This window comes from Antedon bifida, chromosome 9 (assembly GCF_963402885.1).
Source record: "Antedon bifida chromosome 9, ecAntBifi1.1, whole genome shotgun sequence".
Classification (NCBI taxonomy): domain Eukaryota; kingdom Metazoa; phylum Echinodermata; class Crinoidea; order Comatulida; family Antedonidae; genus Antedon; species Antedon bifida.
Genome location: NC_136234.1, coordinates 4,244,664 through 4,270,968, shown reverse-complemented (window position 1 = coordinate 4,270,968; position 26,305 = coordinate 4,244,664). Strand labels below are relative to the sequence as shown.

General features: G+C 35.4%; 3 protein-coding genes across 4 annotated transcripts; 2 read left to right on the top strand and 1 right to left on the bottom strand.

The window, feature by feature from the left end:
* Nucleotides 1-31: 31 nt before the first annotated feature.
* On the bottom strand, nt 32-17,195 carry LOC144852588 (serine/threonine-protein phosphatase 4 regulatory subunit 3-B-like). Its single transcript, XM_078710485.1, has 16 exons — nt 17,054-17,195; nt 16,485-16,540; nt 15,445-15,543; nt 14,563-15,186; nt 13,697-13,840; nt 13,042-13,086; nt 12,215-12,337; nt 11,633-11,687; nt 11,171-11,247; nt 10,240-10,345; nt 7,798-7,956; nt 6,701-6,870; nt 6,245-6,390; nt 4,677-4,843; nt 4,039-4,253; nt 32-3,692 (listed from the first exon to the last, which is right to left on the bottom strand). Exons 1-16 carry the CDS (start codon nt 17,193-17,195, stop codon nt 3,603-3,605), a joined length of 2,418 nt encoding a protein of 805 aa, XP_078566611.1. The 3' UTR covers nt 32-3,602.
* LOC144852614 (2-Hydroxyacid oxidase 2-like) lies at nt 17,102-21,956 on the top strand. 2 transcript variants are annotated; one of them, XM_078710527.1, is made up of 9 exons: nt 17,102-17,240; nt 18,665-18,893; nt 19,314-19,468; nt 19,850-20,117; nt 20,353-20,477; nt 20,751-20,842; nt 21,176-21,337; nt 21,429-21,498; nt 21,818-21,956. In XM_078710527.1, the coding sequence occupies exons 2-9, from the start codon at nt 18,757-18,759 to the stop codon at nt 21,877-21,879; spliced, it is 1,071 nt and encodes a 356-aa protein (XP_078566653.1). In that variant the 5' UTR covers nt 17,102-17,240; nt 18,665-18,756; the 3' UTR covers nt 21,880-21,956. The 2 variants fall into 2 exon arrangements, with proteins under 2 accessions (XP_078566653.1, XP_078566652.1); XM_078710526.1 differs by lacking the exon at nt 17,102-17,240 and adding an exon at nt 17,867-17,990.
* Nucleotides 21,957-22,697: 741 nt separating this feature from the next.
* LOC144852350 (organic solute transporter subunit alpha-like) lies at nt 22,698-26,227 on the top strand. The gene is made up of 8 exons (XM_078710134.1): nt 22,698-22,874; nt 23,329-23,445; nt 23,866-24,026; nt 24,206-24,279; nt 24,495-24,653; nt 24,817-24,928; nt 25,292-25,544; nt 26,028-26,227. The coding sequence occupies exons 2-8, from the start codon at nt 23,340-23,342 to the stop codon at nt 26,225-26,227; spliced, it is 1,065 nt and encodes a 354-aa protein (XP_078566260.1). The 5' UTR covers nt 22,698-22,874; nt 23,329-23,339.
* Nucleotides 26,228-26,305: the final 78 nt, after the last annotated feature.

Below are 26,305 nucleotides of genomic sequence, written 5' to 3'. Positions count from 1 at the left end.
AAACACAAAAATCTGGAACAATAATCAAGTGTAAATTTCACGTTCAAAAATTTAATTGGTTGTTCAATTGACTTGTTTGACATGGTTTGAACTATGACATTTAAATTACAAAATTATCTGTTGGGGTGTGTGCTCTGCTTTCACGTTGGTTGTCCACCTTGTACAACAATTCATCAAAAAAACACATATACACATACAAATATCCTAAGAAATTACATATAAAATGAGGCAATTATGATCAAGCTTCCAACTAAAAAATAGACTAAAACAACCAATCTACAGTTCCGTCGTTGATTTTACGCGCATTAGATGCATTCGCGCATACAGTGATTACGAGCATACGCGCATAGAATTTTATGCGTCCCTGTAAAATCAATTTCTAGTCTCCGCAGGATGTAAAATTGATTTAAATAATCTTAATAACAATTCTTAATAACATTCAGTTACTATGAATTACATAATCAACAAATATTCATCGCAGTTGCTATACATAATGGACATAATGGGTATATTCACTAAATAGTTTAAATTAAAACGTCTTTCCCCCACCCCACCCCCATTCATTCATTGCATCTAAAAATAAACAACTTAAAAAATTAAAACATTTTGATAGAGAAACCAGGCGTTATTTCAAGTTGTCCTGGTATGCTCAATTGGCTTGTATTTTTTTCACATAACCACTAAATATTTACAGACAGACAGACTAGGACAAAAATCCCTGCACATTTGTTTTGTACTGTTCATTCTTTTAAACAGTGTTACAAAATTTAGAATTCCATACAATTTTGTTAGTAGTACTCTTATAATTAATATATTTAGTGTAAATGGGCGTTTGGCACACAGAAATCAAGTGGTGAAAATATTGGTAGTTTTGTAACAAAACATAATCTGTTTGAGATAGAACATTAATTGTGTGGCAGGATAATAATTGTGGTGTTAAAAGTGGGTACATTTATGGAACAAAATATCACTTCTGAAGTAACTGGCAAAGTTAACTATCCGTAATCTCGACTACTAGAAAGTAGTCCAGTGGCGTACTTAGGACTTTCAAAAGAGTGTGCTCAAAGATTATAAGGCTATTGAGAACCAAGAGAATGGAAATTTCAAATTAACACTAACAAGCAAACAAAATGTGGTGTTTAGATAATATGCTATCAAAGTCTTTGGTCAGACTAGCACACATGGTTTTTTAAAAAATCCATTCAAAATATGATCTTTTAGATTTGCGTTATGCCAGAAAAGAATGAGATTATAATAACTCTTTTTTAGTTATTCTGAGTAAATAAATATCAACAATATGTTTTAAAGATATGACCTATGACCTTTAAATATACTATAAATTTCAGTTAATATAATTGCAACGAGAAGAAAACACCTACTGTTCAAAAGGATTGACTGTCATATTGGGTGTGTGTGTGTCTCAATGTGTGGCAATGATAATCAAGTGTAAAAAGGGTACAATTACAGTTTCAAAATTACATATTAAAAAAGTAGTGATGTTTTGTTTTACTGTAGGTAGTTACAATTTTATGTTATGTCAGGTAGTCTCCTAAAACACCTGATTCTCTGTACTGTCTCTCCACATATGGCATAATTTATTCAGTATACTATAGGCAAATTTAATTGTCACATGTCTCACATGTGCCACCGTATTATGTTAAGGTTTATGGCCTATGATACAGGTGTCATATATTACAGAATTTCCATGACACTGAACAAGTTATATGTACAGTAACAAGAATCGGCTACCTAAAATGGTAAGGAATCTAAACCCAAGACTACCTTCTACAATGTACACATAAAACACAGATTATATATGGCAGCATTGGTTTATCACATAAAACAAAATATATAACAAAAAGCATAACACTTGCACAATATTAAAAAAAAAAAACCTACTAATATATAAATAATATACACATCTACCTCAACACACAGTCAAGTAGAACAATAATGCAATTAAAGAAATCATGATTGGAGTTATGTCGCTGACACGGTTAGTATGCATTAAGTAAATGAATTACTGCAGTAAGGCCTTGTCTACACTATCAAACTCTATGCGAGCCCATATGGGCATGATTATATCATACCACTACCATATTTGACCATATCATTACCATATTTGGGCACATCACACTATTTTTGTCAAACTTGTTCGATAGTGTAGACAGAGTTTACAGCAACGCAGTAAACAATATTACTGTAAAAATAAAAATTTTACAGTTCATTTGAAGAATTCTGTTACAAGTCCTTAAGATCTGGATGTAGTAGTAATCAAATGAAAATAGCCTCTAATTTCATTGAATTCGGAATATTATACAAAATTTATCAATATTACCCATTTCACATCGGCCAGAATTTACACACACCGAGTGCACACCCTACAAAATGAAGGTGTTGAAGTCCCGAGTGCGTTCGTAAAAACTCTGCCGTTTTTCGTGCGATGTAAAAGTTGTTGTATATCAGCCATATCATTAAAAAAAAACATTAAAAAAGATCGTCACTCAGCTGTTTTAAACTTGGATTGAAATACAGTAAACACTAGATAATTAATTCCCCAATAAGAATTGCTTACAAGTAGTGCAGTTGGATTTGTAATGAAATAAACAGGTTGACCATTAGGCCTAGTAACTACTACTAAGATATACAAGTTATCAATAAATGATGACAGTGTCAACATAAATAATAACCCATCATGTATCTGAAGAAATGATTTGATAAAATTAGTTTCATTGATATATCATCACTAATTGCACTGCCCATGTAAGAAACGGGAATATCATGGCAGGTGAATGAATATAGTACAACACATGTCACATAGCAAGAGTGTTTTGGTTTGAAAGTCTTGTGTCTGGTCAGTAAGGGCTTAAATTATTATTAAACAACAAATAATCAACATTTACAGATAAATGAAATGACGACCTGGCTACTAAAAAAATAATTTACAATGTGATTTTAGATTATGCAAATCAGGAATCAATAAATAATGAATATTCATCAACTGATCATGAATATTAATAACCAAAGAAAAGATGAATATATCAGCTTCCTTTGATTTCAACATTGGTGTAGATAATATAAATCCCGATATTTCACATCGCAAGACCAGCTTTCTGCTTTGCACTCCGCAACACTACACACTCTCCCCCTTTTTTTTCCTTTATACATTCTACGATAAAATAATATTCCTTCTGAACAAAACCAATTGGTATTTTTGATTCAACACATTTTTCCGGTACTTTTGTTTTTGTGAAATCAATGCCAGATGGAATTTCGGAATGTTTGCAGTATTATTATGCACACCTTTAACTTCTACGCTTCAATGAACACCAGTCGCTTTCATCATGATTTAAGAGCGTGTGTAGTTTCGCCCCCTTCAGCTAACAATCTTCTTCACCGGCGTACAACCGGTTTGTGAAGTCCAGTGTATACTGTGGAAGGTCCACAAACAGGTCCATGATCAAGTGTGTCCATCATATTTTCCTGATGATTGATGGTGAACACTCACACAAGAATGACAACATATGTTCATGTTTACACGACCTCAAATGACCTTTTGAATAATTTTGAGCCGTCATTACAAGTTCAATAACTGTAATGTTTTAGGTTGCTAGGCGTGGTCGCTTGGAAACAGGTAAATCATCATCTTCATCCTCGTCTGAATCTTCGTCGGGGTAATCAACAAGTCCTCCCTAAAATGAATAACAACTTTCATAAGATTTACCTTATAGATCGTAATTTGAAAAGTTTTTTATTTTCCTGCTAGTGAAAACCAAGGTTTTTTTAAAGCCATCTAACAACAGGACACTGAGCTCGCTATGCCAAGATAGGAACTCGTAACAGTCCTTTGATCTTATGTCTGGCTGCGACAAATACCAACAGTACTGTACTATGTACATATTCTCCATTGGCCGCAGTGTCTGTTAATGTGTGTGGGACTGATCCACAGATAAACCCATTAATCTCTGGAGCTCAGCATAATGTTATTACATTGCTCTCACAGCTGGGTTATTTTGCTTTCTTACTTAAATCACCTACCTTTCTTGTTAAACTACTTGATTTCACTTCCGCAGATGTCGTCGTCGTCGGCGGCGTGGGAATCGTTTTACTCGTCAGTACTGGAGAGAGCGTTGTAGCCTCGGATTCTACCTGGACACACTTGGCAGGACTGACAGGTCTGCCATTCGTTGTGTTACTATTATCAAAATTCTCCTTATCCATTTCCTTTGGCTCTTCTAATATTGACTCTTCTTCTAGAGAAAAAAATTATATATAATACAGATTTCTAGAGCTCACTTCGCCACCAAAGGTGCTCAAGGCGCTTTTGAATGCTTATAGTATGCAATCACCTCAGATTAAATGCACAATAAAATTTCGAATTTAAAATGGAAAGAATTATGACTATATATAAGCCTGGGCAAAAAGATTTCTTTAACAAATCTATAAAAAAAATACAGCGAGTTACTTTTAATCTACAATAGAACAATTAATATAATGGTGGCCTCGAGTTTCTCGACGTTTCGATCAATATACTTTGATAGTCCTAGGGAGTGAGAATGCAGAAAGTCCAAACAACATATTGATTTCGCCAGGCAAACCTTTAAACAATAAATTACATATTAATTAAATACATTAGCTTATATACTAAGAATCCAAGTCAATAAATTGTATCAAACCTTTTTCTAATGGCATTACAATGCCATCAGCAAATATTACAGCTGGTTCTGCGACTGGAGGTGCTTCAGGCTCATCCTCTTGGTCAAACCACATCTCCTCTTCTTCGTCCAATGCCCTTGCATCGCGACGATACCGACTGTTTTGAAACGAGCTTGGTTGTCGCAAACTGGAATTCAGAAAGAGTAATTTTAAAGTATGTAAGTAAATATCAATTGATGATTTACAATTGTTGTTATTGATCAACTTATACCCTTTTCACACCTGCATACATTGTTAAACTTGTAACAAGTTATAATACGGTTTGACCTCCCGACTTATTACATGTTTTCACACACGCATACGCGAACCTTGTGAAATCGTGGGAGGAAAGCATAGTCGCGCACTATTTGATTACTATGATTGGTTGGTTTTATACCAGGGCACGCAGTAAAAACTCGGGGGAAAAAGGCCTCTCATCAGTGTTTTGATTACTATGATTGGTCAGTTTTATACCAGGGCACGCAGTAACAACTCGGGGGAAAAAGGCCTCTCATCAGTGTTTTGATTACTATGATTGGTCAGTTTTATACCAGGGCACGCAGTAACAACTCGGGGGAAAAAGGCCTCTCATCAGTGTTTTGATTACTATGATTGGTCAGTTTTATACCAGGGCACGCAGTAACAACTCGGGGGAAAAAGGCCTCTCATCAGTGTTTTGATTACTATGATTGGTCAGTTTTATACCAGGGCACGCAGTAACAACTCGGGGGGGAAAAAGGCCTCTCATCAGTGTTTTGATTACTATGATTGGTCAGTTTTATACCAGGGCAGGCAGTAACAACTCGGGGGAAAAAGGCCTCTCATCAGTGTTTTGATTACTATGATTGGTCAGTTTTATACCAGGGCACGCAGTAACAACTCGGGGGGAAAAAGGCCTCTCATCGGTGTTTTTCTACCGAGATTTCACAGGAGTCCACAAATTGTATTCACCCTATGCAAACCTGATTAACACTTGTTACAAGTTGTTACATTTTGCATATGTGAAAAAGGTAATAAACTTGTTAAATTGCAAGTGAATTTGGCCAAATTTATATGCAACTGATTTAATTACTTTTGCTCAAAGGTAGTGACCCCCTGCCCCACCCTCCATTTACAATTTTACTCTTTTTTAGAGCTACTAAAAATCAAAATCTGTAGTTGAAAAGTGTAACATGTAAGTCCACAGCACCATGAGCAATGATCATTGGAATGGCGCTATATAAATTAAAATCAAATCAAAATTTGTAGTTGAAAAGTGTAACATCTAAGTCCACAGCACCATGAGCAATGATCATTGGAATGGCGCTATATAAATCAAAAACAAATCGAAATTTGTAGTTGAAAAGTGTAACATCTAAGTCCACAGCACCATGAGCAATAATCATTGGAATGGCGCTATATAAATTAAAAACAAATCGAAATTTGTAGTTGAAAAGTGTAACATCTAAGTCCACAGCACCATGAGCAATAATCGTACGACGATCGGAATGGCGCTATATAAATCAAAATCAAATTGAGATTTCGTTCTGTCTTGTATTGAATATCTTACCCGTCGATATCTGGTTTGTTTGTTTCCCTATCCTTTAGTTGCTCATATTTTGTATGAAGTCCCTGAAATGTTTTCACATAGTTTACTTTTTTAAAGGCACTGCCATGTTCCTCCATTATATGAACAATTAAAAGTTTAATGTCCTCCTGTGACAAAAAATCATACCAAGAATATGTTATGCATGAATGAGTAATATGTTATGCATGAATGAGTAATATGTTATGCATGAACGAGTAATAAGTTATGCATGAACGATTCTCTTGTTTTGCAATCCATGAGCAAGCACAAGAAAATGCAAATTTTTTTTTTTACCACGGCTTCATTACTGTTTTAGCATTTAGCAAACTATTTTACACATCAATTTAAATAAAAATAAATTTAGATATTAGGTGTAAAAATGAGTCATGTGGCTATCGAGTTGCCAATTTAAATACAAGAACTGCTAAACTAACTTACCGTTCTGATAAACTCAAAAAGGTCAAGGATTGCTGAGTTCAAAAGGTTATACTTGCTGCCGTTTGATAGGAATGCAGTGACAAGAGGCTCGAAAAGTTTGCCTTTCACAATGTATCGATAATAAAAGTCATCTTTAAGGGTGATGATACGACGCATGCAACGGACAGCACCTAAAAGGTGGGCGATAAAACATTATGATTGTTATAATTAAGCTTGGACGCAACGCCATGAGGGGATGGATCATCATTGCTTTTCTTCCTAGTGGGAACCAAGTTTTAAGGTGATACAAGCTGTTATACTTCTGTAGGATACTCTAATATATAGGTATTAAATGTGTTAAGAAAAAAAGCTTGGACGCAACACCATGAGGGGATGATTATCATTGCTTTTCGTCCTAGTGGAAACCAAGTTTTAAGGTGATACAAGCTGTTATACTGCTGTAGGATACTCTAATATATAGGTATTAAATGTGTTAAGAAAAAAAGCTTGGACGCAACACCATGAGGAAATGATCATCATTGCTTTTCATCCTAGTGGGAACCAAGTTTTAAGGTGATACAAGCTGCTGTAGGATACTCTAATATATAGGTATTAAATGCATAAGAAAAACCATGATTTCTGAATTTTTTAGTATGTAAATTGTACACTAAAAAATCGCCCCCCACCCCACCAATTTATTATTTATTAGTATGTAAATTGTACACCAACAATTTTAATATGAATGAACTTTAATGTCTATCTAGGTCTGGAGCACAAATTTATTGAGTACAGTGCATTATAGTATGTCAGTATGAACATTGTATCAATCGGGGGAGGATCCAATAGGGACCCAGCCCAGCCGCCCTCCATAAATTTTGCAAATTGTAATGCAAAAGATAGATAAGATGTTTTACTCTTTAAAAATATGTTTTACTCTTTGTTTGTTTTTGTGTTTTTGTTTTGTTTATAAGATGAATAAAGAGAAATTATATTAGGACTATATTAGGACATCGATTTAAGCTCAGCCTTTCATGTCACCCTTTTTAGGCCCTGACCCCTCCCTCACCCCACCTATTTCAAAATCCTGGATCCGCCACCATCAATCCATATGTACTTACACAAATTAAGGAATGCATGTTGAGACTTAAGAAGAGCGAGTATTCTTCGTAGAAGATCTTTACCAATGATGTGATTCTTTGCGTGGTATGTGTGATGCTCAACACAAAACGTCAACAAATCCATGATAATACTGAGAAGATGCGCTGTCTGATAATCATCTGCAGGAAAACATTTATAATTAGAAATCAGTTTCTGCATACATTATTTATTTATTACGGTATATAAAATGTACAAAAGCAATAGCACACAGCTAATAATGTTTGTATTACAACAAAAAATATTGAAAAAAAAAATCTATAAAAATACAACAATAAATTCAGACTAGACATGAAACTCGTCACTTTGACGAGTTAGTTATCCGCACCACGACAAACGCCACGTGCACGTCATACGTTGGAATATTGCACACAGATAAAGATTATGGCATTATGACAAGAACTGAAGAATATGACATGCTGTTAGTGCTGAATTTTGTGTCATATAGTATATACATGCAAACAGTATAAGCTGTATACATATTACATACAGTGTAGAATAGGTGAAATTACGAGACCCGCCATTTATTCCAATTTTTAACATGGCGACGGTATCAAAATGAAACACTTAGATAGCAATTTCAGAAGAAAATTATCACAGGAACAACATATTAACGTGTAGAAGAAATTTGAATACGTAAAATATAGATGCGCACCCTTTTAAATGTGATAAACTATTACGCAAAATATGAAAATACGACTTTTTTTATTCAACTGGCCATATGATGATGTCACAACATCCGATTGGCGAAAAGTTCACATGATTTCGTATCTACAATCCAATAGCTTCCAGAAAACGTTTTAATCGTGATTATCACTTTTTATTCTTACGGGCTATTACAGATTAAAATTTACTGTAAAGATGAAATTAATGACCCACGTAATTAAAATTTTTAGGCATGATGACGTCATAAAAATTAAAATATTTTTATCTCATGCTAAAGAAAGTTGATTGACCTACACAATATATAAATGTAGGAGAAAAAGGAATACAGATAAGCGCGATGCGCTCCATTGAATGTGATGAGCAATAACGAAAGAGACAAAAATCCTATATTTTACATTCGTGTGGCCATACGATGACGTCACAATGTTTTTTTAGCCTTATTGATGCATAATCCGATATCTACAACTCATCAACTTCTAGATTTTGTAATAAAAATAAACGGTTAACGGTTTACTTTAGAAACTATGACTGTTTAAAAAAAGACATAATTTTGACGATTTTTTAAGCTTTTTCATAAAAAACGCGCACGAATTGTCTAATTCAACGTGTTCGTATGGCGTTATTTAAACTGGAAAAGGTCTAAATTGTTTTCAAAATCACTGGGAAAGGCTTGAAAAATATAATTCAAGAGAAAAAAATATGTTTTTAACGCTATGTGCGCACCGCGCGCATAAAAAATTGCGCGCCCGTGGGAATTTTTGACATGCTCAAAATGACAAGAAACGCGTAAAAAGTTGATTAGAAATTAATTTTGCGCATTTTGAAATTTTAAATGCGCGTGCGCGCGTAACTTCTTGTCAAACATGCCATTTTTAATCCGTAGAAAGTTTGCCCCTGATATGACTTAAATTTTGTCAAAGTGTCAATACTAAATGACTTTTGGTTTTTAATCTATGATCAATCATTGAAATTCATAAAATTGCGCATAAGTCACGTTGCGCAACTATGACGTCATTCAAAAATAGGAGGTGCACAACTTCACGTAAATGCCCATATGTTGTCAAAGTTATGAAATGTTATGTTTACACATTTTAGAGGAACACGACTCACAAAAAGGAAGGAAGGAAAGAAGAATAATACAGAAAAAAAATATTGATCTCATACAATTACAAGGAGTTATCCGCTTGGTATACCAAGCGGATAACTAAAAATACAATTACAATTAATATAATTAACATAATGAGTTAGGCAATAGTCCCTTTGGAAACATTAAGACTACATTTCTGGATTACATAACAAGTGATTAAACTGGCGAAATAGACCAGAACACTTTCCGAAAGATTTACTGGGTTCTTTTAAGTTCACATAAGGTAGATGTGTACACTGGACATCCAGTTTAAAGTTGCGGTGCCTATGCAGCAATGTGGTGTTTTTATTGGTGGATTTTAAGTGGTGAAAAAAATGTTTTTTTTCATTTATACAGTTATGTAGGCCAATCTTTTAAGAATATTTTACAGAATTTTTTTTTTCATATTCTGTTCAGGAATACGATTTTTTAATTAACATTTGAAATCCTGTAAAAACGTTGTTATTTTGTTTTTTATGCTCGGCTGGTCGTGACTGTTGGTCATCTCTGCAAGATGGCTTCCAAAGCATGACAATCGTCTATGAATTAGTCATGTTTGTTAAGAGTAACTTTCAGAACTGCAATCAATTAAAATCACCATGCCATTTCTTACCTTTACTGGGATTTAACGTTGCAGTGTTTGCCAACAGAGGCGCCGTTAAAACATGTATCGAATGCTTATAGAAGAAATTCAAAAACTCTGTCTTTTCAGTCTTCAACTATAAATAGAAAAACATGGAAATATTGTTTATCAATAAATATTCAACAGTGTCAAAATGTTGTCATACGGTTTCTACAACAATTCTTAGGTACGGTGACTTCTTAAACTAGTGAGCATTCGCATTGGGATGGTAAGCAAAAGGGGACAGTAGATATCAAAGGATTATTGGTACAGAACTGCAGTCGGTGCACTCGGTCTACCAAGAGCGATTAGCTGGTAAGTTTGATGACGTAATGTCTGACGAAAGTCACCCGTTGCATTCGAATATTAGCAGTTGCATAGTACAACGCAGCGGTAGACTGAGGGTACCGGCGGCTAACACGAACCGATATCCCAACTCTTTCATTCCAAGAGGTATTGGCCTTTTCAATAGAAGATATGTTCGTTAGTTATATTCTTTTGTCTTTATTTAAGTCTGTTTTTTGTATTTATTGAGAGAAAGCTAAGAACACTGTAATTTCCAAATTTATGGATGAATAAAGCGATGTCTATGTCTATGGATACGGTACTAATAAATATTATTCTGCGAATGTGTACAAGCCCAGTATACTCAGTTCCGTTCTTATCTGGACTATAAATGGTTGCTTCACGTTCATTTAATCATGTGTTTTTAATTTGAACTTCGCTAACCTAAGACCTAGGCTGGCTGATGCAGAAACTTTTCAAACACGGTCCACAAGCCTGCGTGTACAGGGTCTGCAGACTATGTCTCAAAATAATCATCACGCTCTATTGATTATTGTTATTCGAAAGCTCCCTAATATCATACTACTGAACAGAATCAAGACTTAAAGTGTAATCTACTGTGATTTGTTTCACTTACTGCGAGAGATCCCATCATGTTTTCAGGATCTAATAATATTCTCACTAAGTTCATAAGTTGAATAGCACCTCCCAAATCTGTATATAAATCAACATTTTATAAATTACTGAAAACAAGTAAAAATAATTTTGATTTTTAAAAGTAAAATGAAAATAAGGGTAAAGGGCTAATGTACTAATGAAGGACCACAAAATAAATAGTTTACAAACTGTTTTACTTGTTTGGCCCAACCACAGAAAGTAAATAATCTTGTGCAAGGACACTAACGAGATGGCAACTCATTCTCAAATGCTAGCCTGATTCCTTGACATTTTCTAAAGCTCTGTTTACACTTTAAAACTAGTGTGATGTGCCCAAATATGGTAGTGACGACATAATCGTGTCCACATTTTTTGTCACATAAAGTTTGATAGTGTTGATAGAGCATTATACAAAAACTATTAAAAAGAGAGTATATGTTACCTTCATCGGTATCACAAATCATTTGTTCAATTAAAACATTCATTAGCAACATATCCTGCAAAGTAAATAATGGAAATGTTTGAAAAAGCAAAAAAAAAAAAGTATATATACACTACAAAATCAATAAATTATTAAATGAATGATTTTAGAATTTTAATATATGGCCTGTTCAAAATTTTTAAAATATTGTGGCAAAAAAAAGTGCATAGGTCAAAAAAGATAAAGAGTTTTAAGCTTTGTCTACACTATCAAAGTATTTTGATAAAAAAGGTGTGATGTGCCCAAATATGGTAGTGATATACCCAAATATAATGATATGACATCATCATATCCATATATGGGCACATTACATCAAATAAAGTTTGATAGTGTAGACAGAGTTTTAAGGAATGTCTAAAGGGTCTTTCACGGCACAGTTCCGGTCCCGGAAAATCCAATCGAACGTCAATGTTTCGTTTTCACGCGGCTACGCGCATATCGATTGGCGCATAGCCGCGTAGAGCGTCGTGAAAACGAAACATTGATGTTCGATTCGCCGGACCGGAACTGTGCCGGAACAGGTGTGAAAGACCATTAACTCACGTCCTCAGTCTGTTCTTTTCGTTGGTCCAATATAAACTCGCGTACAAGGGTTGGGTTAAACTCTACAATATAGGCTAGAATGTCCGTCGCTGATTGCCGTATTACTGGTTCTTCCATATTTTGCTGTAAGTACAAAGGAAATAAAAAGTGTAATTAAAAAAAAGCCTTAATTAAATGTCTAATAGGAAATTTATTACCGTAAATCTTCTAATAGTAACCCACACTCTAATAGTAACCCACCTTATAATTCAATCTATAATAATAACCCACTACTCTAATAGTAACCCATGGGAGTTACTATTAGAGTCACAAAAACTTATGATGCAGCCGTATTTTGAAAATAAGGAGATAATTAATGTTGAACTCGGGAGTGGGGGAGGATTGAGTGTTTTTGAGTATATAAAATAAAGTTAGAGTTCAACCAAATTTGTTTATTCGTACTGTTTTATTATTTTGCTATGAGTTGCTGACCAGAAAAGTTGGGGGTGGGTTACTATTTTCAGGTGCCTAATTTAAGATTAGTAATAGTAACCCACTACTCTTAATAGTAACCCACCCTAAAAAACAATCAAAGAATAATAACCCAGGGTTACAATTAGAAGATTTACGGTAGCATGACTTTAGAACAAAGACAGTGGCTGGTGAATTAATTAAAATCTCCATGTACGTTTTAATTCTGTAATGCAATATATTGAAAAATTCAAGGGAATAAGTGAGTCTGCTAAAATTCAACTGCTCCCGAGATGTAAATAAATATTCAGTATGTAGATCATGTAATAATTAAAGTACAACATACAGTATAGGCAGAAGGTAAAGAGATCTCTTACCAAAATATATCCAAGTGACGGCAGAACACCTAGGGCTGACAGCATCTAATAAATAATAGATAAAAATACGCACAATAAACAAAAATAATTCAATAATATTTCCACATTTATTATCTAATCAAAAGCTTAAATTCTTCTATAAGATTTTGAGCAGAAACATACTGGCATTTAATAATTTATTTACGTTTAGGTATCAATGTCTCAATAGGATGGATGCAATTTTTGCTGGGTGGAGGTAAAGAGAGATACAGACCTTTAAGTCTTCCAGCACAATCTATAGCTTTTCTAAAGCTCTGTCTACACCATATATAGACATGATGATGTCATATCACTACCATATTTGGCCATATCACTATCTTTTTTGTCAAACTTGATATTGTATAGTGTAGAAGGAACTAAGGCCTTACATCCAGCCTAATCTTAACACAGCATTCGCTCAAGAAACCTAAAATACTGTTTTCCACCCACTCTAAAGCTCTGTCAACACTACAGGTATCAAACTAAACAAAAAAAGTGTGATCTGCCCAAATATCGTAGTGATATGACATCATCATGTCCATATATGGGCACATCACATTTTTTTGTCACATACAGTTTGATAGTGTAGACAGATCTTAATTAAAGCCATTAGAATATTCACTAATATTTTATTTACCTTAAAAAAGGCATCCCTATTTTGACAGGTTTGAGCAAACAAACAGAATTCTTTCAAGAATAGGACAAGATCCAGCCGTTTCTCATCATCTGTGTTGTCGTCCACTAATTGAGCAAACAGCTGGGGTAGGAACTTCTCATCGTCCTAAAGCATAATGTCAACATGCAAATATCATAATGCAGTTTTACAAAATAATACAGTGATAGTGGTGGTGATGATGATGCTTGGGTACCAATCCAAAGGGCCCTGGGTTTAAGTCCTGTCATAATATCAGGTAAAATTACAACTCAACTTCCAAAGACTTGTAATAAGACTTTGTTTATGTTGCCACCTTTAAAAAGGATAGTGAATGAATTATGGTTATCCTTGGAAATTATGCTTAAATATAAAAAAACTTGTTCTGTTTTACTGGAATGATTGTCCACAAAAAACATTAAATGGAGATTAATAAAATCAGACTTTGAATAGTCGATTTTGTACTTGTAGTGTTAACAAAGTTAATCACTTCCATAAAAAAAACCAGAAAAAAATAATGTTTTCACTAATAAAATGACAAAATAAACTGTTAAATTCAACCACAACCCCTTGGCTGGCAGCAAAATTAAATTTGTTTTGCTTTTAATTACAGTTTTTTCAGGTAAATCATTTTTTTTCAAAGTGAATAACTATTATGTGACATTAAAATGGCATATTAAAAAAAAATGTTTAATTATTTTTTTAGGGGGACAACAATATATCTTTAAATTACAGTTTTTCATGTAAATAATTTTTGTTTTTATTTAATTCTTTTATCAATTCTTGGTAAAAGTGAATACAGTAACTATTATGTGACATTAAAATGGGGACAAAATATCTTTAAAGTTTACCTGAATCATGGTAACTATCTCTATCTTGTTAAAAAATATAAATGAAGTAAGAGAAGACAACATGTTCTCTTCAAAGACGGATGGAGTGGGCAGAATAGTGTCTTGTATGTACTGGACACGATACGTCTGGTGGATTTTGTTCAACAGTTCTCGATTCGTAATCGGAATAACCTCTTTGAAACGAGACTTAGAACTCAAGTATTCACGATGTCTGTAAGGCGCTGCGAGCGAGGGGTCGTATTCCAGCACCCCAAGCATCGCGTTGATGGAGTCTTCCGAGAACATCATCTCAAGCAACGAGTTTTTATTCAATAAGAATATGTCTTTAAAGATCTCATACAAATGATGTAAGCCCTCCAAATTTTCCAGATCTTCGCAGATGTGGAATAATTCCAGGAGTCTTTTTACGTAGTTTCCGCTCTCGATGGCTTGCGCCAGCTTTTCACGTTTTATCGGTGACGGAAGCACGCTCGAGAAAAGCTCGGAGATCTCTTCTAGTCTGCTGAGTTCACATGTAGGTAGTTCAATAGGGGGCGCGGCATCGGGCATCTCATCAAATCGTTCATCTTCAGACTCTTCTACTATGTCCTGGGTGATATCAACTGAAGGATCTTTTCCTTGTACCTGTAAAGACATATACGACTTATTTTAGTAACACTCCTTTGTACAATGTTAAGTTTTGTACCACCAGGCCCATTTAACAGCATCAGATTAGAAGCAAGAGAAATTTACATACAGTGCTTTAGGAGACCCGTATTCAGGGGACACATTCTGTGAAACGAACATTGGAAGTATAAGTTTTAACACTACAGTCAACCCCTATCCAGGGGACACCTCTATTAAGACAAATATCTTTAATTCGGACCTATGTTTATACCATACCTCACATATTTTCTGCCATATTTCATCACAACCAGCTTTTTCTTGGAAACTAAGTGCAAGATCACAAGTTTCATTCTCAGACCACACAATTAAAGTTTCCTACAATTACAATATTAATATTATTACAGTAGAATAGTTTATATCATTATATAAATCTTTTTTTCTGTATAAACCAATTTTAATTTTTTTTAAAGTAATATACTGTAGGGTCTCTATCATACCAACCTTCTGATCTGGTTTCCTGAAACTCGATTTCATAATTATTTTTTTTTTAACATTGCATTGTATTTTTATTATGATTTGATGAATAAACGTATTTGTATCTATAGGCCTACAATAATATTTGTTTTAATGTACAGTAATTTATTACTAATTCCAACTACAAGAAGATAATTTTTGTTATACAATATTGTTAAAATTATGACTACCACCAGTCACTCTATAATTTGTATCTGTTCAGTGCTCTGTCTACACTATCAAAGTTTATGTCTTGTGACAACAAAATGTGATGTGCTCATACATATATGGACATGATGATGTCATATCACTACCATATTTAAGCATACTACTACCATATTTGGGCACATTACACTTTTTTGTCAAACTAGCTTGATAGTGTAGACAGAGCTTACAGTAAGTCATACAATTTACCATGGCACGTAGCCAAACAACTGACACCCTTCTCTTTGTAATAACAAAAGGTTACTAATACTATTATTTATTAAGTGGGAGTCTATACAAAATTAATTTTGTTTGGGTAATACTGTAACAGTAGATCTTTAAATACTTTCAATCTTTAAATCATCTCTATTGTATTGTATTGGTATTTCTTTTTGGTTATTTACATTTTGATATGCCATTTTTATTTTGCATGTCAATTGAGAACTAGACCAGTCACTTTTCTTAGTGTATATCCATTTTTTAAAACACACACACACATTGTTACATATTTTGTGAGTAATTTTTTGTTTGGCCTAGGCCTAGATTAGATCCTGATTTATTAACCCTTTTTATTTGTTTACAGCAGAAGCAAATCTTACCTGTTGTTTTTGATATGCTGTGTCTGGTTCTATTTTAGATTCCAATAAAATTGATCCTGCGAGAAAAAACATTATTTAGCCACATTTTAGTTTTACATTTGAAGTCTGTAGTTCTAGCCTATTACAGTTAATGTTTCTTTTTAATTTATTCAAACTCAATCTTAGTTAGGCTAGCCTAGGCCTAGGAGGCCCTATTCATTCTTTTTATAATACATTTTAATATAGGGCCTAACGAAAATAGCCTAGATTTGTAGTAGTAAGACTTTCTTATGCTAGTTGCTAGAGCCTAGCCTATAGTATAGGCGAATTAGGCTAGGCCTAGCCTACCTGCTAGCGAGAGTATTCAATTAATAAATATTTCGAGAACGATTTTTTTGGCCCAGATTAAGATTTTATTTCAAATTTTAAACTAATTAACACAATCTGTAACATATACAAATCAGTTATTAAATACATGTCATAAAATATTTTGATTAATCATTAACCATACTGTATCAATATTATAAAAGCAGTTGTATAGTCTAGGCGTCCTAGGCTACCACTCTCTCGGTAAATTTAAAAGGTCTCACCATCTGACTCTGCCCGGACGAGCAGGGACATTCCATTGAGCCTCTCCACGTAAGAAGAAGAAACATGGCCTGTACCACGATCATCCCACTGTCTTTCGTCATTTAAAACATACAATTTTACCCTCCGCCTAGTATCCGCCATAACTGCTGCGTCCAATGCGCAGTTTTTGATGTTAATCGAACCACTGTAAGTTTATTTTTTACCAAAACATTTCTTTCTTTATATCAGTTTACACTACTACACCGGCGGCCATTTTGGTTCAAAGCAAATTACAGACGGGTTTCACGATCTACAAAAGCGGAGTCAACTTCCGCCAACCTTTTAAAAAACTTTTTTTCAGATAAATTTACAAGGCCTCTAGTCCATGGCCGCATAATAGTTTACTATTCATAATTTTGTATTCAAAATTGAATTATCGGTAATGCATTTTATTCTGGTCCATTAGCGTACAATCCGGATGGATTGAATTTACCACAATTCGATTAAATTGGCATTGACAAAGACGCGGTTCTTGCATATCTGGACCGTCAGAAGAGATGTTATGCTGTTGTTTATCGACTTCATTCTACTTCAATCCTACCATTCTACCAGAATACGATACGGCAGTTTGAGTCGGCGGTCCCCTGTTAATCGGGACCGATGACTTTTTCTCTACTTAAGTAGTAGGACCTACACTAAAAGAAACTAATTCAAAACGATGGTACAAATTCAAACAACTTAGACTTGTTAGACAGTAAAAATCCCTTCCAGTCGAATGATGATGAAACATAAAATTTAATTGGATGATAGGAATATCCTTGAATAATTATTTTCACTGAATGATCAGCAAGGGCTGCTAATAAAGCACTATTATATGACTAAGTCTACACCACATCGTAGTTTTAGTATTATTAGACGATAATTAAATTCAAGCTATTCAAACCAAGACGAATATGGGTATGTAATGAGACTTTCATTAAAACTATATGTATTTTGAAGGTAAGAACAATTGTGACGTGTTGGCTCAGAATCAAGTCAGTCGTACCTCATACTGTTAGTTATAAGCAGTTGCGCAGTGTTAGACTATTCTTCGCACTATAAGGCCTATACAAAATGCAATATGCGCTGGCTACATTTTAGTAGAGAGTAGGCTATTCTTCAATATGCCACCTAAAGCTTGGTTCCCACTATAGGAAACTAAACGCAATTAGCGTATCACACAACAGCGCAAGTATTTTACTATAGACTTGCACCAAGTCTGACAGTAAATTTCGAGGCTTTTATGTTTGTCTGAAGAGTACAAGCTCAAGTAGTATACGTATGAAACGCCATATGTGCCAACATTTTTATCGTTAACTAATGTTAAGTCAAAACTCCGTCTGAAACCCAGACTAGTATTTGACCAATCATGGATTTATATCAGCTGCTTTGTCCAAGGTCAATTCAACTCGCCTGCGTTGTGCTCACGCCCTTGCGTTGCGTCCTGAGAACCAACCATTCTGTAGGCAGCCTATATCAACGGTTCAATTTTAAATTTCATGGCTAAATTAATATTATATGTTAAAATCCATTGTTCATTTTATGAATTATACATGAGTTAGGCATAATAAACAACTTATAAATCTGAACAGAAACACACTTCTGAGAGTACTACATATAACAACGAAACCGCAACACGAAGACTTTAAAAGCGCGCGTACAAAAGGTAGAGCAGCCATACACGATGACAGAGAAGTTCGATTGTCTGGAAGATTTTGAAAATCTAGCAAAAACCATTTTGGAAAAAGCCCGCTTTAAGAACATAGCTGGTGGCAGTGACGATATGGTGACACTCACAGATAACAAGAAAGCGTTCGACAGGTAGGATCATATTCTCAAAGCTCTGTCTACGTGACGTGACTATCAAAAAAGTGTTATATGTTCAAATATGGTAGTGATATTTCCAAATATGGTAGTGATATGACATCATCATGTCCATATATGGGCACACCATATTTTTTTGTCACATAAAGTTTGATCGTTTAGAGCTTTAAGCTCTGTCTACACTCTATCAAACTAGTTTGACAAAAAAAGTGTGATGTGCCCAAATATGGTAGATGACATCATCATGTCCCAATGGGCACATCACATGTTTTTGTCACATACAATTTGATAGTGTAGACAGAGCTTAATAATACATCATCATCTATGTCAGGGTATTGACGTATAGTGTACCATCGAATTCTCTCACAGCCTACAACATAATTGTTATTAACATTTCCAAATTCGGTCATTCAACAGGTACCGTTTCCGACCACGTCTTCTCCAGGATGTATCTAAATTGGATACCAGTACCACGTTACTTGGAAATACAATTGCCTCTCCTATTGCTATAGCACCGACTGCTTTTCATAGATTGGCAGACTATAACGAGGGCGAGAAAGCAACAGCTAAAGGTATAGTTTTATGGTACAGGCCAATCTAACAACAGGACACTGAGCTCGCCATTCTAAGATAGCAAGGGCGTGTGGCTGATCGTGTCGCAGCCACAGATAAACCCTTTGATCTCTGAAGCTCAGCATCCTGTTGTTATATTTCATTGATACAAGTATCATCTAAAATACAATAAATTCGATTAAAATGACCCAAGCCAAAATAATGCTAAAAATAAATAATATTGTGAAATCTATATAAGAACAAGTTTTCTAATCATGATCACCCGGTACGGATAATAAAGTCACATTTCTACTGAGAATTGTAAAAGATGCCTATATATTCTGTAAGTTTAATATTTGAATGTAAGACATACTAATCTATTATATATTATACTTTATCAGCTTCTTGTTCAGCCAACACGTTGATGGTGTTGAGTTCCTTTTCTAACACCAGAATTGAAGACGTCGTAAAAGCAGCACCTAACGGTCTTTACTGGATGCAGGTTCAGTTTTTCAAAGACAAAAGAATCACAGAAAACGTTGTGAGAAGAGCAGATGCAGCCGGTTTTAAAGCGCTAGTTCTCACAGCCGATCAACCAGTATTTGGGAAAAACCGCCGAGATTCGGCTTACAGCAATATCAGCCTGGAAGATCATCCCGATCTCCTAAGGTTAATTTTGATGAATACGTTAATCAGTAGGGCCTACTGTAAAAATACCAATTAACGAATAAATCAAAACATGTTCGTGTACCGGTACCATATCTTGATGGTCTCACACACGTCCGCAGTGTAAAATAAATCTCTCGTTAAAGGTTGTGACGTAACTAAATACAACATTAATTCAATTTCCTAATACTGTAATATTTATTGTTATATACGCATAAATATATACTTTTTGTTTCAGATCTATCAATTTAGAATACGCAGGCCTGGAAAAATATCAAATCGATGACGCGCAAACTTGGGAAGATATAAAATGGTTGAAAACTATCACTAAATTACCAATCGTAGTCAAAGGTATTACAACAGGTAATGAATGAAAAAAACAAGTTGTTGCATGAACCAGAACCTCTGGTATAATGGGTCGTCTGTATATTTAGCAAAAGAGTAAGCCCAAATCTCGATTGGACCCAACAGTTCCATAAAAGTAAAATTCCTTGATTTTGATTATAGACCAACAATTTGTAAAAATCATAAACTTAAAGTTATGGAAAGGAATCACCGTCAAAATATAGGATTCAATATTTTTGTTTAGTAAATAAGTCATCTTTAAAGTACTGTATTTGAAATCTTGACCACCAGGTGCTGACGCAAAGATAGCTGTACAATATGGTGCCGACGCCATATTGGTTTCAAATCACGGTGGGAGACAGCTAGAATTTCTACCAGCTACCGTAAGTGTAGTGCCGCTGTATTTCTTGTTAGTTAAATCAAGGAGGCAATCTAACAACAGGATGCTGAGCTCCGGAGATCAAAGGGTTTATCTGTGACTGCGACAAACAACGCGCGCCGCGGAGAATATAAAGTACAGTAGTGTTGGTATACTACCGGTACCGTATTTTGTCGCAGCCAGGCATAAGATCAAAGGACTGTTACTTCTTCCTATCTTGGCAAGGCGACCTCAGTGTCCTGTTGTTAGATTTCCTTGGTCGGTTGTTTGTAACATGAAGGGAATGTAAAAGATCGTATAATAAATCGTTGTTGTTAATATCATGTGATCCGTATAGATTGACGCACTCTCTGAGGTCGTTGCTGCCGTCGAGGGATCTGGCGTCGAGGTATACATGGACGGAGGAGTACGACGCGGAACTGACGTCCTTAAAGCTTTAGCGCGCGGTGCAAGAGCGGTTTTTATTGGACGACCAATATTTTGGGGCCTTGCATGCAACGTAAGTAACGTAACTTAAATAATTTGGTTAATTTTAATCATTTAATATAATTACTAGCAACACTTACATAATAGTATTTCATCTTGTAAAGGGCGAAGAGGGTGTTACCCAAGTTCTTGACATTCTCAAAGAGGAGTTTAGAAGAAGTATGTGTTTAATCGGTAAGTGATATTTACAGATCGGTACCATTATCATACTATTACGTACCGGTGTCAAAAACGTTGTGACCAAAAGCATTCAAATCACCCAATTGATTAAAATGTGTCACGTGTTTTAATCAGAACGCATGACGTATATTAACTTTAAACAGCAACGGTTTTTTTACGATTTATTATGGATGAGTTCATATTAATAGCAACGATACTATGTAGTATAGAAACTATGACTGTTTAGAAAAAGGCATAATTTTGACGAATTGTTTAACCTTTTCATCAAAAACGCGTGCGTTAAACGAAAAAATACTGTTTTTTTTTCTTATAGGTTGCTCTAGACTCAGTGACATCACGCCTTCTATGGTTGTACATGAAAGCTACTATTACTAAAGCTCTGTCTACACTATCAAACTTTATGTGACAAAAATATGTGATCTGTCCAAAATAACAAATAAAAAAAGATGCGTGGTCTAAATTGTGTCCACATCGTATACTATACTACTAATACGGTATTGTAGGCCTACTCTAAAACATGACAAATTAAGACGAATAAATCTTTTTAGTAAAGTTATTTACTATCAGAAAGGCTTGGTTCCCACTGGGACGCAACGCAAGGACGTAAGCGCAACGAAATTGAATTAACCATGGATTATTCAAACTGACGCTAGTCATTGGTCAACTCGTTTGCGTTGCGTATACGTCCTTGCACTGCGTCGCTATTGGGAACAACGATATTCTTAAGCTCTGTCTACAATATCAAACTTTATGTGACAACAAATGTGATGTACCCATATACGGACACGATGACGTCATATCACTACCATATTTGGGCACATCATAGTTTTGTTGTATAGTGTGTACAGAGCTTTCGGTTTTGAAAAGGTGAATGAAATAAAAGGGACTCCCCTGTGTAACATCAGACACTGCGGATCACAAATACGACAAACGCTTTTGGACACGACCGCGTTTGACTGTGAAATAGTTGTTGATAACAATACAAACATTAGTTATCGGATGTTGAAGATAGACAGTGTTACCTGATATGGGGTAAATATAGTATCCACTCGTGTCTAAGGGTATAAAGGTCGTTTTCACTCTGTGAAGAACTATAAGCAGTGGTCATATGCTCAACTAAATTGAAACTATTGGAAACTATTTGAAATGTGGATCATGTGAATGTGGATGATACACCACCGGTAGTCAGGCTTTTTGTTAATTATTTATTATCAATAATAATTTATTGCACGTCAACCGAAACTACGATACTCTTAGTGGTACACGCTTAGTTTTCGCAATAATTTTATAGTTTGGACGTCGTCGTACCATCAACGACTTTTCATAAAGGATGACCTGTTAACGACATACAACACTAAAATAACTTTATCGTAAGTATATGCTGCTGCTATCATTATAATGTTATATTATCAATAACGTTGGCTTATTCGAGTACAATTCCCTGTCATGTTTGAGCATATTAATACCATTTTTTGGAATATAACACTTTTTGTCTAACTAGTGTAGACAGAACTTACATTTCAGAACTTCATTTTACAATCCTTATAAAGATTCTGTGGCCGTATTCACTAATCACACTGAGATTTTCCCTTAAATATTAAGTATTTCACTTAATTTAATAAACATTTAAGCATTACCTTAAATTGTATTCATTTAGATAGGGGATTTTAATTTTAAGGATAAGTGTTTCCCTTAACCTAAGTGTGAATGGTGAATACGGCCACTGGATCCACCATTGAACTGAAGATGCTAAATAGGCTCTCAGTCCGTCCCAAATCCTCATCTCAAAACACAATTGTCGAGTTAATGAACATTTTATTATAGAATTCTTAACGATGGACATAATAAGAGGATCAACAACTAGCATGATGTTTTCTGTCCAGGAAGAAATAAACGACACATGTCCTGATTTTGATCCGACGGCTGGGGAACTTTTTGCAAGTAAGTCAGACGTCTAGTCAATTCAATTCAACTTTATTTAACCACGGAGGCCCAGATCAACACATGGTTGTTCTTCCTTAGGGCCATACCTACATGCAAACCATTACCGACCCATATACTAATTCGAAAGCACCACAACCCGCATGCCATAAAGCTTGGTTCCCACTAGCGACGCAACGTAACGCAACCTACGCAACGTCACAATCACAAGCGATGGATTATTCGAACTGCTTGTCATTGGTCAACTCGCTTGCTTTGCGCGTACGTCATTGCGTTGTGTCTCTGGTGAGGACCACGCCTTACCAACACATTTGGTACACCAACACTATTGTTACCAAAATCGGTGGTACCCGTACCAAAACCACACAATTATCACAACCACGGGAGAGAACGACTAGTTAATGTATTGTATCTTTCCAGCAATTGGTGACCACCCCGGACTTCTCTCAATCTTGGTTGTATGCTCCATCATCACAGTCGTCGAGTGCGTATTATTTTGTGAGGCTGCGCACTACGTATCAATCAAAATACCATATACGGACAGACGAAATTGTATAATATGGATCTTAGGTATCTACCCCGTGAGTATGCAAATAATATGCAAATTATAACTTATGGTTAATCGTATTATTGACACAAATAATAATAGGCCTATATAATATACCGTAATTTATTTGAACATACACTTTTGTAACAACCGACATTGTAAGGTATGGTCATTGAATGTACCTCTAAATTCTCTCCATTGTTTTTTTGTCAGGTTTTCTGTTTGTCGTCCTTACTAGGCCTCTACATCCCTAGGTCAGCAGTATTATGTAATTTAACAGCGTCTGTGTAAGTAGCGCTTGTAGTGTCGAGCGCAGTTAAAAATCAAGGATAGCATGATGCAAATGCAGTATGACATTTCAAAATCAAGTATAAAACATGCCAAACACTTCAAAGATCATCCATATGGATATCCATATATGGATACATCACATTTTTGTGTCACATAAAGTTTGATAATGTAGACAGAGCTTAACTCAAATGTTTATTTTTTTCATCATCAGATATTTTTCGGTTTGTCTTTATCAATTCTTCATATTGATTATCGATTATTACGGAGGTCACAGTTCAATTCTTATGCAAATGAGTCATATAGAGGTGTCGCTACGAAGTCCACCGATTGGTTGCTTCTTTCCATGTCTGCCAACTTTTAAAATGACAGAGTAAGTACGACAGTCATGACGTCACAAAATATTATATACAGTTAAGTATATTCCTGCTGGTAAACGTTGGTGGGGAGGGGCAGGGAAATCTCCAGTTTCTTCTTTCAGCAGTTTGTATTGCTCGAGACGCGTATAATCTCACATAACTTTTTGTCTTTTTCAGAAAGAATTTCCTTCGTATAAAAATAGCAGTGTTCCAGTGCGCCTTGTTGAGGCCAAGTGTTTTGTTCATTACTGAAGTGCTATGGCTAAACGGTACATACGTCCCAGGCTCGGTGAGTTACCATTAATACATCATCACCATCTTAAGTGGTATAGATTTATACAAAGACAACCGATTGTGACGTTGACTGACTGAAAGTATGTATCGGATTTGTGAACATTGCATGTTAAGCTTGGTTCCCACTAGGACGCAACGGACGGACGTAGACGCAACGCAAGCGTGTTGACCAATGACAAGCGACAGTTCGAATAATCCATCGCTTGTGATTGGTCAAACACTTAAGTTTGGTTCTCACTAGGACGTAACGCAATGTTCATATGAGCACATCACATTTTTCACATAACGTTTGATAGTGTGAACAGAGCTTAAGATAGGTTAGTAACGTTCTAAAATGTCATTGCTATTTCTTTTCCAGTTAAGTGCGGACGAGGCGTTCTTATGGATTAACATAATAACACTGATATCAACAATCATTGCAATCTACGCCTTTATCATGTTTTATCGTGCGTCACGTGAGCCGTTGCATGGTTACAAACTCACCCCCAAGTTTATAGTCGTTCAGATGGCGCTGATTTGCAGCAATATTCAAATCATTTTACTAGGAATTTTAGCCCTAACTGACGTCATACCGTGCGAGGACCCGTTCCCGTCTGATTCTCGTCACAATCGTAAGTATGAAACCCATTACAGTATTTTGCGTTTAGGCCAGACCATTGGTTCCTACTTTGACGCAATGCAATGCCGTAGCGTGAGAGTTGACCAATCGAATCACAAGCGACAATTCGGACGACTCTCGCGTCGTGATTGGTCGAGGTACTAATGCTTGGTTCCTACAACTAGAGACGCAACACAAGAACGTAACGCAATGTAAGTGAGTTGACCAATCACAAGCGATGGATTATTCGAACTGTCGCTTGCCAGTGGCCAACACGCTTGCGTTGCGTTTACGTCCTTGCGTTGCGTCCTAGTGGGAACCAAGCTTTACGGTGGGCTTACGTCCTTGGCGTTGCATCCAGTGGAAACGATAAAATCTAATGTGAAAAAAGGACGGTAGTTTCAAACGATCGATAAATCTGAATTGTGTGTTCTAAACTTTCTCTATTGGACTATAAACATAATATTTGTTTGTTTATCATCTTTCTATTTCATAGAATGGCAATGCACAATCCTAACGCTAGAATCTGCCATCATCTTCCCGTTCGTCTTGAAGTATTTTCGAACAAGAAATGGAAACGTTGTTAGTATACTCGGTAATGACCGCGTGAAAGAGGTGCGAAACGGTCATACGAGTATGCGAAGAAGTCAGAGTACGGATTCAATGGTATACGGAAATACATACGTCACACTATGAAACTTTACGTCATTGTTGCTGGTGTGTTTTTAACGCGGTTCCAATTACGTCATGAATCTAGTACTAGTTTTCAGTATA

Excerpts from the sequence above, each read along its gene's own strand:
- LOC144852350 (XM_078710134.1), top strand. The coding sequence starts at position 23,340 with ATGGACATAATAAGAGGATCAACAACTAGCATGATGTTTTCTGTCCAG. Across the intron at positions 24,027-24,205 it reads GGATCTTAGGTATCTACCCC|GTTTTCTGTTTGTCGTCCTT; the intron begins GTGAGTATGCAA and ends TTTTTTTGTCAG. Across the intron at positions 24,654-24,816 it reads CCAACTTTTAAAATGACAGA|AAAGAATTTCCTTCGTATAA; the intron begins GTAAGTACGACA and ends TGTCTTTTTCAG.
- LOC144852614 (XM_078710527.1), top strand. The coding sequence starts at position 18,757 with ATGACAGAGAAGTTCGATTGTCTGGAAGATTTTGAAAATCTAGCAAAA. Across the intron at positions 19,469-19,849 it reads CGAGAAAGCAACAGCTAAAG|CTTCTTGTTCAGCCAACACG; the intron begins GTATAGTTTTAT and ends ATACTTTATCAG. Across the intron at positions 21,499-21,817 it reads AAGAAGTATGTGTTTAATCG|GTTGCTCTAGACTCAGTGAC; the intron begins GTAAGTGATATT and ends TTTTTCTTATAG.
- LOC144852588 (XM_078710485.1), bottom strand. The coding sequence starts at position 17,195 with ATGGCGGATACTAGGCGGAGGGTAAAATTGTATGTTTTAAATGACGAA. Across the intron at positions 15,544-16,484 it reads CAGCATATCAAAAACAACAG|GAAACTTTAATTGTGTGGTC; the intron begins GTAAGATTTGCT and ends TTGTAATTGTAG. Across the intron at positions 10,346-11,170 it reads ACATGATGGGATCTCTCGCA|TTGAAGACTGAAAAGACAGA; the intron begins GTAAGTGAAACA and ends TTCTATTTATAG.